This window comes from Tyto alba, unplaced genomic scaffold, assembly GCF_018691265.1.
Source record: "Tyto alba isolate M040663 unplaced genomic scaffold, T.alba_DEE_v4.0 Super-Scaffold_41, whole genome shotgun sequence".
NCBI lineage: Eukaryota > Metazoa > Chordata > Aves > Strigiformes > Tytonidae > Tyto > Tyto alba.
Window position 1 is genome coordinate 13,447,377 of NW_024881317.1, and position 24,755 is coordinate 13,472,131.

The 24,755-nt window shown below is 34.8% G+C and overlaps 1 protein-coding gene across 2 annotated transcripts; it reads left to right on the forward strand.

The window, feature by feature from the left end:
• The first annotated feature begins 1,818 nt into the window (after positions 1-1,818).
• On the forward strand, positions 1,819-24,332 carry LOC104362311 (aromatase). 2 transcript variants are annotated; one of them, XM_009968596.3, is made up of 10 exons: positions 1,819-1,893; positions 9,517-9,684; positions 11,382-11,532; positions 14,093-14,247; positions 16,035-16,211; positions 16,921-17,035; positions 18,870-18,984; positions 19,635-19,797; positions 21,205-21,446; positions 24,010-24,308. In XM_009968596.3, the coding sequence occupies exons 2-10, from the start codon at positions 9,540-9,542 to the stop codon at positions 24,259-24,261; spliced, it is 1,515 nt and encodes a 504-aa protein (XP_009966898.2). In that variant the 5' UTR covers positions 1,819-1,893; positions 9,517-9,539; the 3' UTR covers positions 24,262-24,308. The 2 variants fall into 2 exon arrangements, with proteins under 2 accessions (XP_009966898.2, XP_009966897.2); XM_009968595.3 differs by lacking the exon at positions 1,819-1,893 and having other exon boundaries at positions 9,499-9,684; positions 24,010-24,332.
• Positions 24,333-24,755: the final 423 nt, after the last annotated feature.

The window sequence follows — 24,755 nt, forward strand, 5'->3', positions numbered from 1 at the left end:
ATCCCTAGTCTACAAGCAGTAAAAACATACAGATGGTTGTTAAAACAAAAAGTATTGATGCATGACTTCCTCCAAAATTTCTAGGTAGGCTTAAAACCAGCTATGATCTTTCTGAAATAAAACAAATTAATTTTAACACTTTCAGAACATCAGATACTATGCAACAGGTTTTAATCATTATTGTGACCAGCTCTAACTACAGGACACAATGGAATTGTTCACTAAAGCTCTTCCCATTTTTGATTGTACTATAAAAAAGTCTCTGCATAATAAATAGATATGGAAGGGTGTAGTGTACGCACATAGAAAAAGAAAAAGAGTTCAGCTCTCAAACTGAAATTATGTTGGCTTCTGGTTGTGTAAACTGTGTATCTTCAATGAGGTTGCAGTAATGCCGGAAGCATTTCCACATGAAGTCAGTCCTTATTCTCCTCAAACTGTCTGCACTATTTATTTACTTACTTAAAGAAAGGCTTCTCAAAAGAGATTTCACATTCAATAAAATTCTAGGCCTCTTCCATCCTTCCCTGAGTTAAAAATATTCCATCACTAGAACTATTGTACATAACTCAAATACATTTTGTTCTGAGTGAGATCATAGTCCTTTAGATACAAGACCCTTTTACCCATTAGACAGGTTTTCTTATTAAAAGTACTCTAATTTGTTTTATTTATTCTTTTAAAATGCTAATGCTAAAGTCCTGAGTGAATTCAGAAAAAGAAGAATGAAAACATTTCACAGGAATCTTTTACATTTGTGGCCTGACAGTGAAAGACAAGGATGCGTAGTGTCTTACTGCCAGAGGACATAACACGGCCTTGCTGAAAACAGACTTGAGTGTCTGGATTTTCTAAACTTGAGAGCACTAAGCAAAAAAAGATGATTTTGACCTATTTCACAAAACAGTCTTTTTGGAACTCATCAGGGTAAATTTATAGAAAAGGCAGCAGAGTCAGCTAAGGATTTCCCATAACAGAAATTGAGAAAATTCAGACTTCTGTTGGTGTTTCAAAACAGTAAGTAACAGGCACAAGTACCTTACTCACACTTCTGCGTTAGTCTCATCTTTCAATAACATCATCACCTATTCCTACAGATCTTTGGTCATTACTCTAATGTGTCCTGTAATTGCTTAATACAGTTCTTGAAAACATTTGGATTTTCAGAAGTTAAATTTGTTCAAGTCGTACAAGGCTACAGCAAAAAAAAAAAAAAAAAAAGAGAAGCATCACAGCAGAATATCCAGCCTTTAGTTTGCATAGTTATTCCAAAGGGTTATCAAACCAGCTGGGAATATAAAAGAAACAGTATATACAAAAAATATATAGGATAGTCAGTAAGACCTTTCCAATGTCAGTGAAGGATTATATCTTACAAAATGTTATTGACAACTTTGTGCATCCCAATTGCAGAATAAAACTTTTGGACTTCTTTTCTGTTGGAAATTAAAAATACATTTAGATATGCTAGGCAAAGAATTAACATAATTTCTGCTAGCTGCACCTCCAGTTAAATGACAAATCTTTTTCCTTGATACTCAGAGCCAAACATAATTATAAACTTTGTTTACTTTTCTGTTTTACTCTCCAGTTACAATTCTAATCAGCATCAGGCATGTGTATCTCTGTCATTAGCTATTTTGCAGCAGATACATTAAGCTGTGGAGGTAAAATTACAAAATTTTCTTTTCAATAGCAATGGCCCCTGATCTATTACAAAAAACAAACTTCCATCTCTAAGCAACTGATCTCTTAGCAACAAGAAGCACCTGCATAAAAGATGCCACAGAGAGCAATCACCAGAAAATCTACTCAGATCTTTAAAAGGAGCACATCAGTAACAAAGCTAGCACTCTTCACCGGTAAAAATCAAGAAGTAACAAGAGGACACAGGTAAATTTTTAATTCATTTTCTAGCATTTTTCTTCAAATAGTGTGAGTAGGACATTACAGAAATGTTTGTTTTGGTTTTGAGTGGGAAGTATGCCTTCTAGAGCTGTTTTAATCTGAGTTACTGTAATTAACTTTGTGTGAATTATATGTTCTCACTACCTAAATATACTTTTTTAAAGCAGAAAATCTGCAGGTCTCAACCCAAATTCTTGGTATTAACATAACAATAATGTGTTATATATTTTGTAAGTATTCTACAAAGTTTCTTTTTAAACAAATGGCACAATGTTCTTGCAGAATACTCATCCTTGGAAAGTGTTCACTTCATTCAACCTCTCAAACTGTATTACACAGGAAATACTAAAACTTTTTAGGTTTTATAGCTGCAGACTCCACTGGTTAAAAAAACAAACCTATTCAGTGTTTCTATGCTCTCTGATTTAATTATATCTACTCTAAAGCAGAATTAGTTCCATTCACTGCATTTCACACAAAGATGTGTACCACGACAAAGTTAAGGGAGAATATATAGCATGGGATGGACACTGTCAACTGTTGATGATGTACAGAAGTGTAGAATTAGTTGCAAAGTGAGTGAATTTGGATAAACCAACATTTCCAAGCATCATTGCCACAGAAGGGAAAAAAACGTATTATGAGTGAGGTTAAAAAAGGGCCATCAGGTAGAACAAGTCTGGAACTGACCCAGAAAATTTATTTATTATATCATAGCTTGATCTCTCTCAGTTGGCGTTTGCTGTGGAAAAGTGCTATCTTTCTTTAAGCTACTACATCTTAGTTAATAATGATTTCTGATTTAAAAAGTCATTTGCAGGAGGAATGGTTTGAGAATAGACATGCATTCTTCCTTAGTCCTGTTTTTTTTCAAATACCCAGATAAACTTTCTTCAGGATTAATTCACATACTTTGATAGAACACTTAGCATTTATAGCCGGAAAAAAAGTGAAAGTTTTAATTTACATTTCTTAGAGTGGCCTATTCTGTGTCAACTAACTTTTCGCTTAAGTTGGTCAAAACCACCCACCCAGCGGTAACAGCAAACCACTAGTAAATCCTCATACGGGTCTGCTTTGCCATAATCAAAACAAGGTAGTCCGATAAAAAGCATGTTAGAGAGAAATTTCAGTTGTCTATCCACAGCTCATTTTTGGGTTAGTTTTGAGTTAACTAGAGCTTATGGTATTTTAAGGAAACTTTGAGGTAGACAGGCAGTAAAATATATTCTTAACAATACTGCAGAAGTTGCATATCTCCATAGCTCTTTTGGATGGCTTACAAACGATGATATATCTACTCTGCTTCAGAAGATGTATGCTTCAGATGAAACCCTTCTACCACCTAATATGGATAGTATTTTTTACGAACATTATGTTGGTTCCTAAGCAACAATAAGACCTTTTGTGAAAGGTACTAAAACTGGCAAGTTATTTTTCCAAATCATACATCCAACTGCAATTAAAACCTCAGAAGAGGACATAGTCCAAATTTAAATTTCAGATCATTATTCTTCTGAAAGAAAAATCACCATATAATTACAGATTGTTCAGAAAGCAGAAACCCTTATTGTAGAGTCATTTAGGAAGCACATAGTATACTTTGCCTCACACATCCATGTTGTATAAATAGCTACAAGAAAACAGTATGGACATGGGCCAGAAGGGAGAGAGATGACTACCAAATTTTTAGTTACACAGAGCAAGTTCTCACTCCAAGTCTTGCTCACTACAGACAATCGTGGCTTTATGACTGGCTAGTTATTTTGAAAGCTTAACACTCTGGGGGGAAGTGATTTTTTTTTTTTTTTTTTTCTGGATGTGAACAGTCATCCTCTGAAGATCAGCTTTGACATCTAAACTATCAATTTCTAGAAAGATACATTTGAATCAAGACTTTCAGAATATCAGAACTTTCACCGGCTAGTCCTAAAGACAACATCCAAACTAAACTGACAGTATATTATACATACTTTATCTTGGAAGTTCACTAAGGTCCATGATCAATGGCAACATAAAAAGTTCATTTAGCCATTTCAGCAAAAATTTATAATCTTGGTCAGTACTCAGTTATATGTCAGCAACATCAGATCTTTGACATTAAGGATCACTACAAGGATCCAGTAACTTCTTTGGAATGTTTAAAGGCAGGATTTACAGCTCCATTGTACCATAAAAATCATTTACATAAATCACAAGGATAAAAGCAGCCTGCAGGATACCTATTCATCTACCACCTTGAAGAAATTAAAGCTCCAAGCTCACTCTATAGTGGCTTCAAATGGCTCTGCCATGATACCTAAATGTGTGTGTACATGACTCCCAGTTTGATATGTGACAACTTCTGATTTAACCTAAAAGTTATCTCAGTGGATGACCTGGAATGACAGGCACAGAGATGGTCAATTCACAAAACGGAAGATTGCAACCACCACGTAAAGGCACAGAAAAGGGGCATTGCCTTTACTACAGTGACCCAAATAAATAGTAATATCCAAACATAGTCCTACATTCATAGAAGATATTTTTAACATATTTGTTTCCCTGTCAATTGGTTTAATCTCTGTTGACCAGTTAAGTCCCAGACATATGCTAGTACTAGTCGGTGATCAGAAAACTAACGGACCAAACAGACTCCAAACAACAGAAATGTCAGCATTTACAACAGTACTGCAACTCCAACCCTCTCTGCACCTTGCAAACTTACAGTACACTTTGAGTATCAGAGATGATAAGAAATCAAGTTCTGTGTACACTGAGGTAAATAAGAAAAGCCAAGAATTGTTTACAGTTGTGTATGAAACACTCGTGGCCAGCACTAACATATAACAAATATGCAGTAGCATTTTAGAAGTGATACTGAAGGCATCTGACAGAACTTAAACTCAGAAAAACATGCTCTAGGGATAGACCCTATTCAGCTGTGAAACAAGGTAACACTGTTACAAGAAGGCTCCCTAAAATTAAGAAAATCTCAATCCCAAATAATAGCAGAGCCATCAAATGTAACAATCTTTCTTATTTCACAGTACAAACACATTCTTTCAACCCCATAAAATCATGAATATGTTCTGCGTTTTTGCCACACTTGCCCTCTGCCACAATGTTCTGCTTCCAGCTCCTCCTTTACCTGTCAAAATCTCTTTTAGATCACCAGGATGCTTGTTATTAAATTCCCACCTCTAAGCTTCTGCTGAAAGCTGTTGCCTCTTCCTTCCCTCTTCATCCTCCTCTAACTTAAACTACATATAAATTTATAAATTCCATTTAGATTAGATTTCTTATTAAGCAAGTGGTACAGGTTATTCTACAAGGCTATAATAATAATTTAACATTGCTAGAATACACTTCCATTGTAATTAGATGTGATAGATCTCTGCAAATACACAAATTCTAGCCCACTGACTTGAACTCAAGAAATGGCTGAAACAGATAACTATATGCAGTGTATTCATTCCCTAATGTTCACATTTTATCATAATTACCCTTCTTTTGAGTTGCAGAGGACTGAATTAAGAAAAGGAAACATAGCCGAAAAGAAGCCAGAGTGCTTTCAAAAACAGAGTAATATAAACACCTAACTATAAAAAGGCTGCTCTGCACATTGTAATTGCAAATGAAACCATCTATAAGATGACAGATGTCATCTGGAGCAAAAGTGGATCACTAAAGCACAGATTCAGAGTAAGTGAAAAATCAGTAAGAAAAGAAAAATATAAGCAAAGACAAAGAATGTCACAAGAGTAATGCAGTATCAGATGACCAATAAATTGTGATGGAAATCTCTCAGTGACATCCCCATTGCATCCTGAGAGTATTACAGGATTTGAAAAGACCACAGAATATCTGCAAGCAATTTTCAGGGTGACACTAAATAAACATGCAATTTGATGCTTACAGAATAATTGTACAGCTCAGTTTACAAGGAATGGTAAGCACTCTCAAGTTTAAAAAAGTTTTATGATATGTTCTCAACTTTACACCCCACAGACTTTCAAGGGAACAAGACAATCCTTGTATCAATGTTTATGTGACATATGCTGTACACCTGGTGATAATTATCCACTTCAAATTGATTAATTATTTAAAAGGAATGTAACCATGTAACAAAAAGACACATTCTTTTTAGTGGTTCCTACAATAGGTTCCATGCAAATTCAACTAATTTAACAGTAGTTCCACATATGACTTGTTAACCAACAGTTGGGAAAAGAATTTCTGACTTTGCAATAAAATCTATGATTTGAGGGCAATGTTAAAATAGTCGTATGGAACTCCTTCAGCACAAGCTCTATTAAAGAGGTCTGACATGCAGTTAAGAGTCAGAGACAGTTCTTATCCTATGTTAAGTGCTATAATCCCAAAACTGTGCTTTAGTGATCTGATCCGTTGCTCCAGCTGAATTTTTTTTATGGAATTTTTTTCTTTACTGTGGAACCTGTTCTCATTCATCATATCATCTTTTATAAGAAAATGTTTGACAGCACTTAAGCTTTTCTCACAGTGTTTTATAGTCAAGACTTAGAGATCAGTAATTGGAAGGGCCCTCTGCTGGCAGATGCTTTCCCAGCTGTTAAGATCCATAATTATTGCCAGGTCAGGCAGCCTGTGCACATCCATCTATTTTGCCACAAAAGACCTTCCTTATTAGAAGTCTCCTTCCTCCCACTATTTAATTTTAAAGCTTTTTTGCCCCACCCATCCTCGTTCCCATTCTGCCATATAAGTAACAGAACCAACAAATCCCTCTGATCAGATGCATACCTCAATCAACTGCAAGGAAAGGAAAATTACCTATAGAATATTTCAAGATAAAATGAGCAAGAATAGTGAAAGCTTATTTCATGTGCAATGGACACTCTATCTGTGTTTCAGTTTGAAACTTCTTCAGTCTACTCAGTGACTATTTACTATCAAAATTTATTTCGCTGAGTTTTTTATTAGGAGTTATTTATCTCATGGACAATTCTTAAAAAATACAATGGGTACAAGCAAGAATAGCAGTTCAGTTGAAATATTTTTAAGGTGACTTTTTCATGGTTCAGTTGTTTTTTGCAATTAAAAAAAAAAAAAAAAAGGCATTAGAAATGCAAAACCTGAAAGTCTGTTTGGATCATACTCATTGAATTGAGGCAAGGAACTTCTCAATACAAGAAATGTCAATTGTTTGTTTTAAGAGCTTGAGGAGCCACTTTGACTAAAAATAAGACTGCATTGGATTGGTTCAAGAGTATAAAAAGGATTCAAATTTAATACAGTGCCTTTAATACCTTTTATCTACATCACAGTATGATCCAGGATATAAAAATTATAAATCTAACAGCTAGGTGCACACTGATGTATCAGATATCATATTACAGCAAAAAAGATGTTATTCTTTTACTAAAAAATTATAAAATTACAAAGTTGAGATAATCTAAAACCTAAAACCCAATGCATTACAATCTGTATATTTTGAAAAGACAGAAACCTGCCTTCATTTCTCTGTCAAAACAAAGCTAAGCTTTAGTTGTGAATAACTAAGAACTGAGCAAGATCAAAACTCAGGGTCAATTTTTAGAGAATAAAAGGGGCGACTCATGCTTGCAAAGTATACCATGCAAACAAATCAGCACCTTGAACTCTAGCATGGCTTAAACTACAGATATAAGATTCATAGATATACATTTGTACATACAGGTGTGTTTATTTCATACCACCCAAATGCATAACCACCTACATACTTCTCTTCATAGGGAATAAGAGGCAGAGAAACTACTGTACAGACACACCATAATGTCTTGATGATCAAAACAACAAAAAAGAACGAACATCAGAGCCTAACTCTGGCAATGAAGTACAGAGATGAAGTTCATCCAGATCCAGAGAGAAAGCAACAAAAAAGTGAAACTATATGCCCTAGGTGTAGTTATTTCCTTCTGTAATGCTGTAAGATCATACAGTAAAAGGGGCTGAAACTAATAAAAGTATTTACCTATACACGCAGGCATGCATTTTTTGTAACAAACAGTACTCAAGGAAATTTAAAGCTAGCATTTTTATTTGTACTGAACAAACATCGTTAGTATGCAGCAGTATATCAGTGAAACTAGTAAATACCATGTTAAAAAAGTGCTTGTGATTACAAAAACATTCTTCACAACATGCAAGACAGTACAACAGTTGATTTTGTACAAGATGTGATATGTACATGGACACCCTCGTGAGAGGTGTACTGCTAGCTATTGGAATAGCAGGCATGTTTCTAAAAGGTCACCTGGCATATTGTGTCATGGTCATTTTGGATCACAACAGTACCAGAAGCCTTGCATAGCAATCATCTGAAATACTGGAGCACTGTATGCACCTGCAAGGTTTTGAGCCACTGCTTGCTCCCTTCCCTAGGGTTTTTCCTGTACTCTATACATTTTCTACTTTGATCATAAATACCAATCTTCTTACTATCTAGAAAGCAACTATTACATTCTTGGCTTAGTTTAATATAGTTATAGCACTGACAGTTACTACAAAGTAAGCTGTACTTTCTTGTGCAATGTGAGACCAAAGCACAAGATAAACAAGAAAGCACTTGCTTAAAGGAAACTGTAGCAAAAAGCTTCCTATTAAGTAAATAGATCCTTCAAGTTTGAAATATCATCGCAGGTAGGAACAAAGCAAATCTACTCTTAATTATTGTCAGAGCAGAAATAAGAAGGTGTTTTATTAATAATTACTGTCCAGATGCAAGCAGTATCTTTCTGTGGTTATGTGAATTCTAATTCCTAGAATAACAACTTCTTCCTCAGGTACAATCACCTCTCATATTTTATGATTTAAATCAAAAACATGAAAACAAATTCAAAGGAATCCTTCTACTCCCCCTATGAATAACAGACCTGTCCATTTGCTTGATTGTTCTTTCCTGTGCAAACTGCTAGTTACTGCCTGAGGAAAAATATAGCACCAGACAATCCATGATCCTGTTTGTTATGGCATACACTATATTTTTCAAAGTATTTAGCAGAAGAACCATAAAGAAATGCAATACATTATATTAAACTCAAATGTTGAAAATAATAATAAAATAAAACTTAATACACTGTTTCAAAGAAATACCTGGGGTATACTCTGTCTGCATCATTGAAAACTACCATAGTTATTCTGGAAATTCAAGGACTCTGGCACTACCGGCATGCAGGAAGGAAAAAGGCTAAGTAACAGAGATAAAAGCTTGCAAATGAACTCATTCAATTCTTCCACCTGTGTTGAAAGTTTAATTTCTTGTGTTTTGGTTAGAAATTTGCAAGGAGTAAACCTCAGTATTGGCCAGCCAAGTCAGTATCAGAGATAAGATGTCTGTCAGCCAAAGCATCCAAAACTATGCTTCAACATCAAGGTCAGAAAAGCTTTGTTATTTCCAAGCAAAAAGAGTGTCTGCTGCATGTCTGTTTTGACTTGTGATCCAGCTTGTCCTGGCAAGCAGTCCAGGCAGTCACTCTCATAAAATAAAGCTACCTCAGGAGCTAATTTGCTCATTTACAAGACCCACAAAGGGGTTGAGAGGTACCAACTAAAGCTGAACATATCTTTGAAAAACTCTGCTTTTTTCTCCTTTTTCTCTCTCTAAAGCAAAGCAGAATCACTTGGAAAAGATGGTACTGGAAACTCTGAATCCTATGTGCTACAACATCACCAGCCTGATACCAGATACGATGCCTGTGGCCACAGCGCCTATACTCATTGTCATGTGCTTTCTGTTTCTAATGTGGAAACATAAAGAAACTTCATCGATACCAGGTAAATTAACTTTAGCTATAGATCACCTAAAAGCTGTCACTGTATTTTTTGTTTATTTCTCAAATTTAAGTGAGAAAGTAGTGTTGAATGATGATTGTATGCCAACAGAATTTACTAAGTGTCAGTTTAAATAATGCAGCTTTTTAAAACAACTGATAAAAGAAACCAGGCTTGCTCTAACCTCAGAACCTCCATAATAAACCTGGCTTGGCTACATATAACATTTAGTTTTCTGCTTTATTGTGTATATGCTAGAAGGACATAATATCACATTACAAATTCCAAGTGTTCATATTTTCATGTGCATGATAAACTACTTTTTAGATTTATCAAGTTTAAAGCTTTCTACATTGTCTTTACTAGAAAAAGTTATCTAGGAAATTATTCAGATTTTAGTAGAGTATCAATTTTTCTCTCCATATTTGGCACTGAAGGCCCTCCAGAACAGAACCTCATCAAATGGTTTCCCTTTCAGAGATCCCCTTCTGTAATGTTTTGGAGGCTTATGGTAGACGTTACTGATTCAGCTTATTTTTCATTAGATGCAATGCACTGACCTACTGCATGAATGAGAACAGTGTACACATCTCACAAAGGTGTTTGACAGGAATAATCCTAAACCAATGTGGTGGCACCTGAATGAAAATCTGAGAAAAGAACCTTGCCAAACATCCTCCAATGTGCTAAAACTCTTTAAAAGTTAGAGAATGGGGGAGAGTATTCACAGAAGATTATGCATTCTAATTGAATGCTTGGATTGGATTAACGAGAAGATAGAACTAAATTAATATGCTTTAAATGTACAGGTATTTAAACAATCTGGGGTCTTGCAATTCCTATCAGTAAACAGTGGAGCCATAAGCAACTTCTAAATTTTTAAACATTATACAAAGGTTTTGTAAATACTCAATTTGTTTTGTTTTATGGAGCTAGATCTATGTTTTACAGAGAAAAGAGGCAAATTTAGCTTTCCCTGAAGAAGGAAACTTCCTTTTAAAAGTATTTAAAGGCAAATTCTCTCCTGCTGTCTCCACTTTCTCCTTTTGGTTGTAAGAGGGAAATTTGGTGCTGATTTACAGTGGAAGGATTTAGTCAAGAATTTTGTTGACTAAATGCTTATTAATTCATTCTTAGCTCCTACTTATGTTTTCATAAACTCACAGCAGTAAAATACTTTTTTCCTTAAATATCTGTTTTCTCACTCTAGTATTAATGACTTTAAGAGATGTAATTAATTGCTTTTAATGACATCAAAAGGATATTGAATTTTGTAGGTGTTATTATGACACTTCAACACAAGTTCAGCAAAGATCACTCTAAGGATTTGTAATAATCACAAATTAATAAGCCATATGCATTTTTTCCAGATCATTTCTTCTAATATCTAGCCCCATTGTCCCTCCAAAGGAAAGCAATCTCAAAGCAGCAGTTTGAAGTTGTACAAAGAAATCACGAATGCCATTTGTTGTACCTACATTGTAAGCACCACAGGCTTCCACAGATACTAAGTGAGGCTTCAACAACGTAGATGCAAGTTTCTTCAAAACAGAACTTCGGAACAGGATTGTATATGTGAACTGCCCAATGCAGACCTTGACTGTTATGTTAAAAAGCTCCTTTCACAAGGGTGATGCTCAGATATATACGCTTGTCAGTGAGCACTGCTGAGACCAGACTTTTCTTACCCTGTTTCTTAGGGCCAGGATACTGTATGGGAATCGGTCCCCTCATTTCACATGGGAGATTTCTCTGGATGGGAGTAGGTAATGCCTGCAACTACTACAATAAGACATATGGAGAATTTGTGAGAGTTTGGATCAGCGGTGAAGAAACATTTATAATTAGCAAGTAAATCCTTATTTTCTATCCTTAATAATATGAAGAGCTTTTTCATATATTTACAACCTAATTGCTACTTTCTTTTCTAAAGCAGAATTGAAGTCATTATTTTCAAAAATTATCCCAACATAAACCTTTTACTTCCTGCTGTTAACAGATGTTTTTCTAATCTTTTGTTTCTTTAAAGACCCTACTACTGAAGTCAATGGGTGTTCTTTCATTTTCTTTATGGAAATGAAAATTAAGCACTGTGGCTCAATCCTAAAAAATGTTTACCACCTCTTTTACTATTCCATTTAATATTAGAATTACATACTATACAGGAACCTAGACTGACTGCAGTGTAGGATTAAGCCAGATTTCAGTTTCCTGTGTTCTTAAATTTCTCCTTAAACTGGGAGTAGTGCCTGAGGTTTATGGCTCTAATTCAGCAAGTTAATTAAGCAAATGCAGCCTTACAGGATTATGAGTAATTCCACTCCAATTAATTGGATTACTCATAGACTTCAATTATACACAGTATTAAACATAATGCTAAACAGCACTCTATCATTTTATTAGCTCCAGTGGATGGTTGCTTTCTTACACTGGATCTTCTAGATGTTTATGAATTATGCCATGGGAAAAAAAAAAAATGTTTACCATGTGTAATTGATAAAGAATCACAACCTTTTTATTAGCAATATCAGTCAATCCATACTCAGCTTTTATTATGTATAAGCTTTTGAAAGACAACATAGTATAGAGGACTATCACAGGATTTGCCATGTGAAGCAAGTCAACTTCATCTCTACTTTTACCTCTGTAAAAAGAAGTAATCATGGCAGGAAAACTACGTTCCCATCCTACATAGGTGTTGCAAATATCAACTAATGCACTATAGTGTTTTGATAATATAAAATACTATAAACTCTTGTTGCTGTCTTCCACTTTCTGTACTACCAATTAATCAGAAATAAACCAGGAGTGCTGATAAACAATGCTGCAGCTGCATCAGACTTTACAGTCAATACATCACTTTTCTTCAGACATTTTTTGCTTAAAAGCACTGACTGCACATAGAGAACTAGTATTTAACTTCTTTAAAAAACAATAACATGGAATAAAGTTTTCAGTGGATCAGAAATTCACTGCAAAACTCAACATAACCTGAATTCTGTAAAAGCAAACTATTTCCACCAATCTAATCTGAATTTTTACCATCAAATCCAATCATACTGAGATGCTAATATACAGAGAGAAGGACTTGCAGTTTTGTTTACAACAGATGTCTTTTGGAGGACTTAATTAAACAGTTTCATAAGGAAAATCTGCTTATATAATGTCATATGTCAAATTCCTTCCTTAAAACATTATTTGTCTCCTGTGTAGATGAGTGGAATGGATAGAAGCAAAATGAGCCACCTGCATCTTGCATTCTTGGGGACAGCTGTCATAATTCAACACCATCTTTTCATGTTCATGAAAATATAGATGATGTTCCCTGACATGCAAAAAACTTTTGAGGAAATTAGAAAAGAGAGCAGATGTAGGGAAGCGTAGGAAAGAAGAAATATATGATTTTTTTGGCAGGTTGGACCTGCAGTCACACACCTCCCTGTCTTTTACTCCAATCCTTAATCCATGTTTGTCTATTTGTACCATGGAGCATCTCACTGTAAACTTTACAGTGGTCTCTGGTCATGCAAAACTATGGAGAAAACCCAGCACTGCCGAACTCAATAGCAAAAGTTCTGTTTACTTTGCCTGACTGAAAAATTAAACTTAACCCATATAAGAAGTCTGGGATTTGGTCCCTAGAGTATGCTACATGGTAAAGAAAGCACATGGTTTCATTTCAGGTCCCTATTCTGATTTTCTTTCTTTCTGTTGGATTTCATTTTATCAGGTTTTCATCACTTCGACATCTCTGAAATACTAGCTCCCTCTAAAGGAAATTATATCTTAAAGCAATAATGCTGGTCACAACCTGTTTGCCAGCATGGGTAAATAAACCTTGTAAACTGTAAAAATAATTGTACATAGCATGGACATCCCTAACATGTCTTTTTAGGAATATTTATCCCACACATATCATCATATTATGATACTGCATATTTAAATGATGCATGTACATTTATGCTTTCTGTATGTGTCTGGGAATGATCAAATAGCTATAAAAAGTATCATGATGAAATTATCAACTCTCAAATATTTTACACCTCATCTTCTGAAATATCTGACATTGGTCGTTGCGTGAGTGTATCATCTATCTACATGTTTCTATGTATACACACTTATTCAGATTAAAATATTTTGGTAACCATTGGCATTTTAACAGAAAAATAGTTTTAAATCTGAACACAATACATTATTGCTCTAATATACATTCTGAAGGCATTTATCACATCAAGATTTTTAAATTATGTAAAAGGAACAACATTTAAAGTCAAGCATTGTACTTCCTGCTAAATTGAGAATGCAAGTCAGTACTTCAGAGCAACTATAAAATGTCAGAATTAAAATTTTGCATATAATCTATGAAACAGTACTCTCGTTTTGGAATTTCTTCTCCCCGTTTCTTTCCCAGACCCTCAAGTGTGTTCCATGTACTGAAACACTGGCATTACGTTTCTCGATTTGGGAGCAAGCTTGGATTACAGTGCATTGGCATGTATGAAAATGGGATCATATTTAATAACAATCCAGCACATTGGAAAGAAATTCGACCCTTTTTCACCAAAGGTAAATCAGTGTGGACTGATACACAGCATCACTGTAGCACACAGTCTGTCTTTTCTGAAACGCTTGTCCTTTGCATTCTTACATTACAGAAATCAGTTCTCTTTATATATCCCATAGAATTATTTTATTGCACATGTTCTTTCACACTTATCCTGCTTGGTATGTTATTCAAACTGGAACTGAAATAGTTTTTCAGGTTCTTAATCTCATCCAATTAAAACACAATTAAATGATGCCCACAAGCCATGTTTTTAAATGTTTTTACACTTCAAGTCCAGCATTTACATTATCTTAACTGGCACTTCCATAAATGTAGTTGGCTGTTCCTATCCCAGCCTCCACTGAGTTCAAAGACTTTTCTGTCCTGTTCTAATTGAAAAAAAAAAAAAAAACAACAGCGCTTTCATTTCAAACTGAATGTAGCAGATCTGCACAGCAGAATTATTTATTAATCCCTTTAATATACTATGAATCACTGTATTAACAGAGAAAAAGATTGAAGTAGTTAATATCACTAGGTTGAAATCAAATAGGAAATTACATAAACTTCAGGGTTACTATTTTATGAGTCTGCAATTTTTTGATTCACTTTCCACAAATTGAAAATTTTCAGCATTTGCATATTATTAGAATTAGCTACTTCCAGTGACCTTACAACCTTCCTAACAAAACTGCCACACTTATTCTGCAAGCTCCACATTTGAGACTGCAGTAGTTTATGACAGTGATTTCAGAACCTGAAAATGAAAGTAAAGCAAAGTAAAACCTAAAATAAATTAATTATCTGTTGGTTTAATTGATATTATTTTGTTGTTATATCTGTGCCGCTATATGACACTTGGGCCTCTCCTACGTGATTTTGCTAATGAAAAATATCCACAACTACTTGAAGATGGCAGGAAAAAAAAAATATTTTTCCACATATTCCTAGAAAAACCTGTTCTCTCTATTTACAAAACAGACCCCTCTCTTCTCAAATACAACTATACAATCCCTCTCAACATATATTTGATAAAATAATGTCCTTGAGGCAATTGCAGCAATGCTTGTATGGAAAAGTAATTTAAATAGAGTACTTAGGGTGAGAATTCCAGTCATTCAAAAATTATCTGAATCTATTCCAGCTGAAGCCTATCAAAATCACACTGAATTACATAGCAACAGAACAGACCACTGCTTCTGGTTGCTTTTGGAATTCTTAAAAAGCAGTAACTGTCATGATCTTATCTCCACTGTTCATAGGTGGACAGACTACTACCAGGCTAGGCTTCAGTATGTCCACAGCAACGTTACAGGTTGCCAGTAGCTAACTGCAAAGCTGTTTAAGAGCACCCAGGAGATAAGTTTTGAGAAATTCCCATCATCCTCCCCACAAATGCCCAAGCTATCTTCCCTGCTCAGCATCACTGCAAGCAAATGAGACAGGACATCCCCAGTGCCTATAATGCAGAGGATGGTAGGGATACCCTCCCACACAGAAAGGTAACACAAATGATGCCAAATATCTGTCCTTAAAATGTTATGAACCTAGCACAAAACGTGTGCATTAAATACCAAGTGGCTGGAAGCAAGGGAAGTTGGGCTTTGAGTTCATTGTCATTTTATCTCAAAATTACTACATTTTTCTTTCAAAAGATGATAAATCAGTAAATTTCAGAATGATTTTATACCAGTCACTCACATGATAATGTTTTACATTTTATTAATACCATTCTCACCAACTGATACATTATAAATAAGGCATGAAAGTTAACCAATCTTTTTATTATTTGGCACATACATTTCAGCTCTGTCCGGTCCTGGTCTCGTGCGTATGATAGCAATTTGTGTTGAATCAACAACTGATCACCTGGATAAACTAGAGGAAGTAACCACTGAAGTAGGAAACATCAATGTGTTGAATCTTATGAGACGGATCATGCTTGACACATCTAACAAGCTTTTTCTTGGGATCCCTTTGGATGGTACTAACAGTTTTATTTTTATACCTCATGATGGATCTAAACTGCATGTCCAAGGAAAAGTCATTGACATCACTCAGCAGTTTTGTTTCAAAAACAGGGCAAGAACAGACTTTTATATCACTGTATAATTAACTGAAATTTATTTATGAGTGATTTTAGTTATAAAAGAGAATTTTATATGACCAGAAATATACATTACTTTGTCACGTTCACCTTAATAACCAGCGCCGTTTAACAGATCTTTATGCATTGCATTGGTACAATCCCAATATTATATGCATGTAAGAATCAAAAATCTTTCCACCAAATAATTGCCTTGAAAAGTTCATCTGAAAATTGATGTCTTCTGTGATTTCCTCATTCTCAAAACTATATGACAGAAGTAAGATTATCGTGATGTCTAGATTATCCCTTTTCAATATGCTGCAAGAATTCTGCTTCTGCTCTCCTGTTTGGCTCTGGTTGACACACCACTCTCCTTTTAGCTAGCTACCAGGAATTTTTACAAAGATTTATACCTTTTCCACAGTGTGCTACAAATGTTTCCTCATGTTCTCTACCACCATTAGAGCCAATTGTTTATCAAATCCCCATTAACTTAGCTGGAGTAGGGAAACAGGGCCTTATTATTAACTTCTCTGAAGCATTTGTGTTATTTGCATATTGAGGTTTATATTTCATACTGATTTTTGTTAACATTTCTTTTCAGAACATGCCATTGTACTTAAGATTCAAAACTACTTTGATGCTTGGCAAGCACTTTTATTAAAGCCCGACATCTTTTTTAAGATTTCTTGGCTGTGCAAGAAATATGAAGAGGCAGTGTAAGTATCAACAGCTTTAGAAATCATTTGCATAAGATTCTTTCTACAAAGACGATCGTCTTTGATGTTTACCTCCACCTTTAAACTGTGAAACTTGCAAAGGCTGACATGCCCTATAGACAGACCCAAGATAGCAACAGGACAAGATTTGCCACTGATGCTACAAGTGTCTGATCTCAGGGGATGATTTAAAACCCTTGTTTATTCAGTCATAATTTACTCACCAAAATATTAGTTAATGCCAGCTCAAATGTGAAGTTAAATTGAAATCACTTGTTCAGTTCAAATAGACAAGGAAAAGTTATTATCTAGGGTGAAATTACATTTGCTATCTAGTCAAGGACAGTCAAATAGTAGGCTACAGTTCATCAAAACAAGAAAATCCATCTGCATTCATGGTATTGTCCCAGAAGAGTTAACCCCTGAGCATCATGCTATTTATTTGTTCCCTCAATGTGCATTTTTGACTCAACAACTCCTTTTTGAGTTAAGACTCCGTGCTCAGCATAGCATGATAATACACACCAAGGGTTTTTTTCCTAAATAAGGAACAAATACGTTTTGCCATCTTCCTCTTTGCGAAAATACTAAATGTCTCTTCTATTTTTATGATCTCATTTGCTGTTTTCTACCAAAAGAGGACTGACTATAAAAAGAACTGGCAATCAGTTTGTTCATTTTGGATTTGGATTCCATCTAGTGAGAGAAACTACTACTTCTGAAGCATGGTAATAAATTGTTTTGATGGTGCTATATAACATAAAGGCTTTAAGGGAAAGATGGAGGTTAATCTAAAGTAATTGACAACACAAGATTTACCTTCTCTAACATTTGCTTGCCAGTTTTATTATGGCACTGATTAGTGCTTTATCCTGCGATTCTAATAATAGCTAACTGTGGTGGCACAGTTATTACTAGAAAGCCCTGCAGGCAAATATTGATGTTTCAAAAGCAATCCCATTAAAATGGACGTATTAATAAATTTCTACTGAAAAAAATAAAATAAAATAAAATAAAAAAGCACATCACCACAGGATATGTTGACTTATGATATTCTTCTGCTAAAGTTGGCAGAAGGGACCATTTGGTATTTCTAATACATAAAAAACGTTATAATAATGAAAACTTTGCCAGATTTGAAGTTTTAAATCCATTGACCCCTACAAACCCAGTCAAATTTTCTATCCAAACAATAACCAACACAAATGGAAAGCCTAAGGATTTAATTTTAAAAATTTCAAATTACTTTTTAGAAAAAAAATCCTTCAAATCTATAGCTAATTGAAAATCCCAAATAAAATAAAAACTGTTAGACATTGCTTTTTTCCACCACTGTAGTACAAACTGTACTGACTATTTAAATATGAAAAATTCAGATCAACTCTACCTTCAAGACAGTATAATTTTTCTAATGTTTATCTACATTTTTCTAACAGTTATCCCCCATGTTCTCTAAGTTCATTTTATTCACTGAAAAAAATACAGGATAAAATAGAAGGAAATAAACAAATTCTTTGGAAATATTAATAAATCTTTAAAACCTCTATTTATCGATAGGATATACAGACATATTTTTCATCATTTTCAGTCTATCCTCTAAAAAGAGAATAAGATTTCAGTCAAAACTAACAAGCCATTATTTAATAAGAGAATACACCTTCCCTTAGTATTACTGCTTTTGCAGAGAGCCATATAACCACTCTTAGGAATACTTAATTTCTGCCATTCTTAGATGTTTTTATTGGTATAATCTTTATGTTTCTAATCATATCTCAGTATATACTAAAAGTCTGTAGATACTTATATCAGTATGTTGGGTTTTATCTGTTTTCAGAAAGGATCTGAAAGGAGCAATGGAAATATTGATAGAACAGAAACGACAAAAGCTTTCCACTCTTGAAAAGTTGGATGAACACATGGATTTTGCATCCCAATTGATTTTTGCACAGGTATTGGCAATGTATTCAAAATATGGCCAACTTTGATTTTCTGACTTTCTCCTGTCACTAGCAACACAGGCTTTGCAACTTAAACTTCATGTATCTATCTGTAAGTCACGACACCATAAAGGGATACAAATCAGTGGGTTCTGTGGAGTCCCTAACAGTGATTCAAGCATTAAATAGTTGCATTTTCACAAACAGGTGCTTGTCTGATCTTTTTCATGGCTTAAACAACCTTCTTAAAACTTTTGCATCTATCCCTGAATGTCCTCCAGTTTTTAGCTAACCCTTGTATTTTATCTTGATGTACTGCCTTTTGTTTTCAAAGGCTTCAAATTCCATGTAAATCCTATCTTGTATAATCTCTGATCAGCTCACAAATTCTGTGAGGTAAGGCAAGAAATCAGAAAGAATCTGAGCTAAGAACAAATTCTTGCTTTTCTGTGAAATAATACATATGCATCAAAAGGAGTTTTCTGTTTTTCTCCAAAAGACAAAAAATAGATGCTATTTAGCATGAGATAGAAAGACTGTCAAGATTTTTACTTTTGTTTAAAGCAGACAGCCTAAGCCCTTCCATTCTACTTCTATAGGACCATTGTTGGCATCAGAGGCCAGCAATCAAAGTTTTCCCCAAAATTTCCATTTTTTTTCAGAACAGAGGGGATCTGACTGCCGAGAATGTGAACCAGTGTGTGCTGGAGATGATGATTGCTGCTCCTGACACTCTGTCTGTGACTCTCTTCTTTATGTTAATACTGATTGCAGAGCACCCCACAGTGGAAGAGGAGATGATGAGAGAAATTGAAACTGTTATGGGTAAGCAGAAGCTGCAAAGTCAGTGATGTGGGAATATCATTTTGCTTCAGCAGTGATCTAATTTTGATTATTCAAAGGTTGAAAAATCTGTTTCTTCCAACAGAATCATTTGTTGTATAATATATGAAGTATCATTATGTAAAAGATTTTATTCAAGATCAAATGAAAGATGATGAGCAATCTGTAGGATAAATTCAAACAGGAATCATTGAATTGACTATCTATTAGAAAGAAGATGTTATATTCACAGCAACAACAGTGCAAATCAGCACTCACCTCAAGTTCCATTGAAATTATTTTCCATTTATCTTGAAATAGCAAGAGACCACTCATTTCAAATACTTCTAATCATCAATTTCCCTGTGTATATCTAGAACCTGTCTAACTTTCACTATCACTGAAGAGGAGAAAAAATAGAGAAAATTTAAATTATATTCTGCTGCCACCCACTTTGATATCAAACTGGCCTCCTCTTCAAGTACTAACTATTAAAAGCACAACCAAGATATTCCAAATTTGTCTGTATTCTTCCCTTTCTCTAGACTTCATTCAAAGCCTGACACTTCTAATCTAGAAATTAATTTACCCGCTCTTATTCATTATTTACTTCTGGTCTGTTAAACACTAGAAGGTGTATAACAAATCCTTTATTCTTTTTATAAGGTACTTTTAATAAACCTTATTTTATTGTCCTCACAAGAGTTGAGTACTCACTTATCTTCCCTCTTTCTTTCTGATAGCCTTGATTTCTAAGGCAGCAGAATGTTGTTGCTTTTTCCCTAAGCAAATGACCGACCAGGGTAGCAAATCTGCCTTTGACCTTGAAAACCAACCACTACAGTGTTCCTAAACTGCTTGTGACTTGAAAGTGAAAGCAGGGCTCCCCCTGGCAGTACATCATGGTGCCGATACCGCTGCTGGTGGAATCAAGCTGGGAGGAAGTTACTCATGGTAACTGAAATAGTCAGGCCACAGTAGGACCCAGCTGTACATCCACCCTAACCCAATCACACGGTGAAAATTTACAAAGTTATCTCCTGTCTCCAGACTATTCTCAGATTCCATCTGCTGTCAGCTCTCAGATTTCTTTGTTGTCTTGTCGCTCTCAGTCACACGAAATTCAGGGAAGGACTTTCAGAGTTCTGTCATTGACAAGAAAGCAGAACATACACTCATAATGCATTAAGAAGAAGGTGAGAAGATCATAAGTCAATAAAGTAGGATTTATGCTGATGAACAATATACAAGATTTCCTGAATATGTGAGGCTACATAAAAGTCCTTAGAAGCTGTTGGATTCTTTCTATCATTTCAGGAACTGAGAATCTTCGAAAAAAGTTTTGGTGTTTGTACAATTAAGCTATTAAATTCCTAACCAACTTCTTCACAATCTGTTTTATTCCACAAGGTGACAGAGATATACAGAGCGATGACATGCCAAACTTGAAAACCGTGGAGAATTTTATTTATGAGAGCATGAGGTATCAGCCAGTTGTGGACTTGATCATGAGAAAAGCTTTACAAGATGATGTAATTGATGGCTATCCTGTGAAAAATGGGACCAACATTATTCTCAATATTGGACGTATGCATAAACTTGAATTCTTCCCAAAGCCGAATGAGTTTTCTCTTGAAAATTTTGAAAAAAATGTAAGTTTTCTATCTTATTTCTTACAGGAAATTAGGTACTATTTATTGACAATGTCTCTTCCTTTTATTGTGACCATAAGACTGTTCTCCCTTTGTCTAAGTGCCTAGTTAGCTATACATCGTACTTATTACTATTGTTATTACAAAAGCTGAGCAGATATTTTCCTACCAAAGTGCCTTTTAATTTAAAAATAATTATGACACCTAAAAGTTTTCTCAGACATCTTAATTTTGATTAAAAATTTCTGATTAAATTTGTCAAAGACACATAGTTCCCATTATATCCCCTGACAGTGGAGAAAAAGAGGCTGTAGGGAAGTAGAGCCCTGCAAACAGTATAACACAGAGCTGAGGCCACGTGAGGATTCTCTGGAGAGATGAATCAGTATTGTAACTCCCAAGAGACTGAGAATCTATCACCCATTTTACTCTCTTTTTTTAATTCCTAAATAAATACAAACATATTTAATAGACCAAAATGGAAATCCTACATTTTAATCAACTCAATACTGCAGATGTTGAGTAATTCAGTCCCAGTTCAGCACAGCACTTCAAGTTACATTCTAACTCCCAACAGTGCTAGAATTTTCTTTAGTGTACATTACTGAATCCTGTATCAGAAGAAATATGTGAACTTTTTTTCCTACCTGTTATCCCCCTACTATTATAAATCATCTTTCAGATTATTTACTTTCATTTAGAGCTCTGCTTTTCTGCTACTGATTAAACAAATCATTTTGCAAAAGTGTATTTGTTCAGAAATAGTCGTCTGGGTAGATTAAAATGGTATTGAAAGAAAATAGACTGATTCTATGGCACATGTGACTCCTTGTTTTTGACTGTTCACCAGTGCAGATGGAAGCAGAAGATACTGCTACCCACATGACAGAGAGCACAAAATATGAAATACTAAAGTTTGGTCAGCACTCCTGTGAGGGAATCAGAAAGGTATCTGGAATAAATAGCTATGCAAGAGTGGAGGGCATAATCAACTTAGTTCTGTGAAGAGAATCTCAACTGCAGAACGTTAGCCTTACTATCATAGATGCGCATATTTTCCTGGTATGCAAGCTTTCTCCTACATTTTCTAGTGGCTTGTCAAATACTAAGGTTGAATGGGGTTGAAGCTGAGAGCTTACTGTTTTCTACATCTGCCATAGTTCTCATTTTGTCTAAGTAAAAAAAGTTAGAAAATTCAAGACAAGAGTGATTAAGTTTATTGAAATAACTATTCACCATTAATAGTTTCCATTTTGCCACCCATTATTTTCATTCTAAGTATTTCTATCAAAATGGATTTCTTCCTTATTTTAAAAGTACACTTTGCTACTAAAGATATTTCCCCTTGACCAAATATTTAACCACACATTTTCTATCTGACTTGATGCATTCTGTTTGCCACATAATTATTCTAGCAGGCACAATTTTCACACAGTTCTCTAAGTGAATAGCAATCCACACCATTATTTATGATAAGACTGCATTGTTAGAATCTAAACATTTTTCCATTTTCCCAGACTATACATTTGCCATTGTGCTGTACTGCCAGCTGCTGTACTTGCTCTGTATTACAAACACTTGTATTTACCTATCATTTTTCAAAAAGTACAGCTCAGTTCATTTAAAAAAAAAAAAAAAAAAAAAAAAAAAAAAAACAGAAAACATTTTTCTCACTCTGAAAGTAACAAAAAAATGACTTTTTTTTTTCTAAATAATTTACTATAAAGCAACCTCTTCTACTCTATTCTTTGGTTAAATAGTAAGAACCCAGCTAATAACCTACTTTTTTAAAAGAAAGCTACACAGATGAAGAAAAATAATTTACAGCCAGACTTGCTTTTTCTTACTCATAACAAGTACCTTTGTACCTCGTTAGCACTACTATTCACGCTTTTGGGACTGTTTTGGATAACTGATCTATTCAATGTCAATAAAAGTAGCAGAAACTGGCTGTGCATTCTTCAACAGTTCTGAGAATTCTGCATTTCACATTTTAGTTGATAGGACAGAAGATGAACATTTTATAAGTGTTATCTCCCTATTAGGTATCAAATAAAATTTTCAACATTACATTATATGACAGATTAATTCTCAGGAACACTAGATTTTTAATGACAATTGTAGTAGGTGTATGGCTTCATGATTATCTTTAGACAAGGCATCAGCCTGTATCTCAGACATTTATGAGCTTTATAATCTACACTTTCTGAAAAAGTTTTTAATGAACTTTAATGCACACTGAAGAGCAAAAGCTACACTCCATTTCACAGCTTGTGGTAAAATCACTGTAGTTCACAGGATGAACAGACTAAAGTACATGGACACAATTCAACTGTGTAACTTTACATTCCTAGTATCTTAGCATTTAAAATGGCATACCTTCTGTAGGTGTCTCTGTATTTTGGCCTAGCTTGCATCAGGGGGCAGTTCAGTGTAAAGGAAAGAAGTAATTGCTCCTAAGAGATTCTTTCCACAAGTTTTTCAGAATATATTTATTACTGATTTTCCATCATAATGAAGAAAAATTTGTCTTAAAGATTATTCCTCATCTTATTCTGTGCAGGTTCCTTCACGCTATTTCCAACCATTTGGATTTGGCCCTCGGGGCTGTGTAGGAAAGTTTATTGCCATGGTAATGATGAAAGCAATTCTGGTGACTCTTCTGAGACGGTGCAGAGTACAGACAATGAAAGGAAGAGGCCTTAACAACATCCAGAAAAACAATGACTTATCCATGCACCCAATAGAAAGGCAGCCTCTGCTGGAGATGGTTTTCACACCAAGAAGAAACACGAACAAGAATGAGGGTGACTAAAATGGATCAGCATCAGCATTAAGGTTACATGGCTTTTTCAGCCATGGTCACTAAGAAATACCCATCATTCCTAGGTAAAGATACAGAGTAAAACATTTTGTTGCCCCTAAACAACTGTGGCTTCAGTGACGACTTGTTCTGCCTTGCACAGCAGAACCAGGTTCTGGCCACAACTTCAGTGTAATAAAGAAAGACTAAAAATCACAAAATAGTCCTGTTGCTAGGTGATGTTACACTATATGGAGGATTCCTGGGTACTTTTTAAATCCATCAAGTTCAGATTAAATTATGCCTTGCTTTTCAAACAGCTCAAGTTCAGAGGCTTGTGGGTCAACAAAAGAACATTCTCGATGTGTTTAATTCCACCCTACATGTGTCCCCCTAGCCCTCACCTCCTCGAAGTTGGACCTAGCAGTTTTTAATTACTGAAAATACTCTAGTTATCTGGTTTTGAAAACATATGAATTAACAATATTAAAGTTGATTTTAAGATT

Excerpts from the sequence above, each read along its gene's own strand:
- LOC104362311 (XM_009968596.3), top strand. The coding sequence starts at position 9,540 with ATGGTACTGGAAACTCTGAATCCTATGTGCTACAACATCACCAGCCTG. Across the intron at positions 9,685-11,381 it reads AGAAACTTCATCGATACCAG|GGCCAGGATACTGTATGGGA; the intron begins GTAAATTAACTT and ends CCTGTTTCTTAG. Across the intron at positions 18,985-19,634 it reads CCCAATTGATTTTTGCACAG|AACAGAGGGGATCTGACTGC; the intron begins GTATTGGCAATG and ends ATTTTTTTTCAG.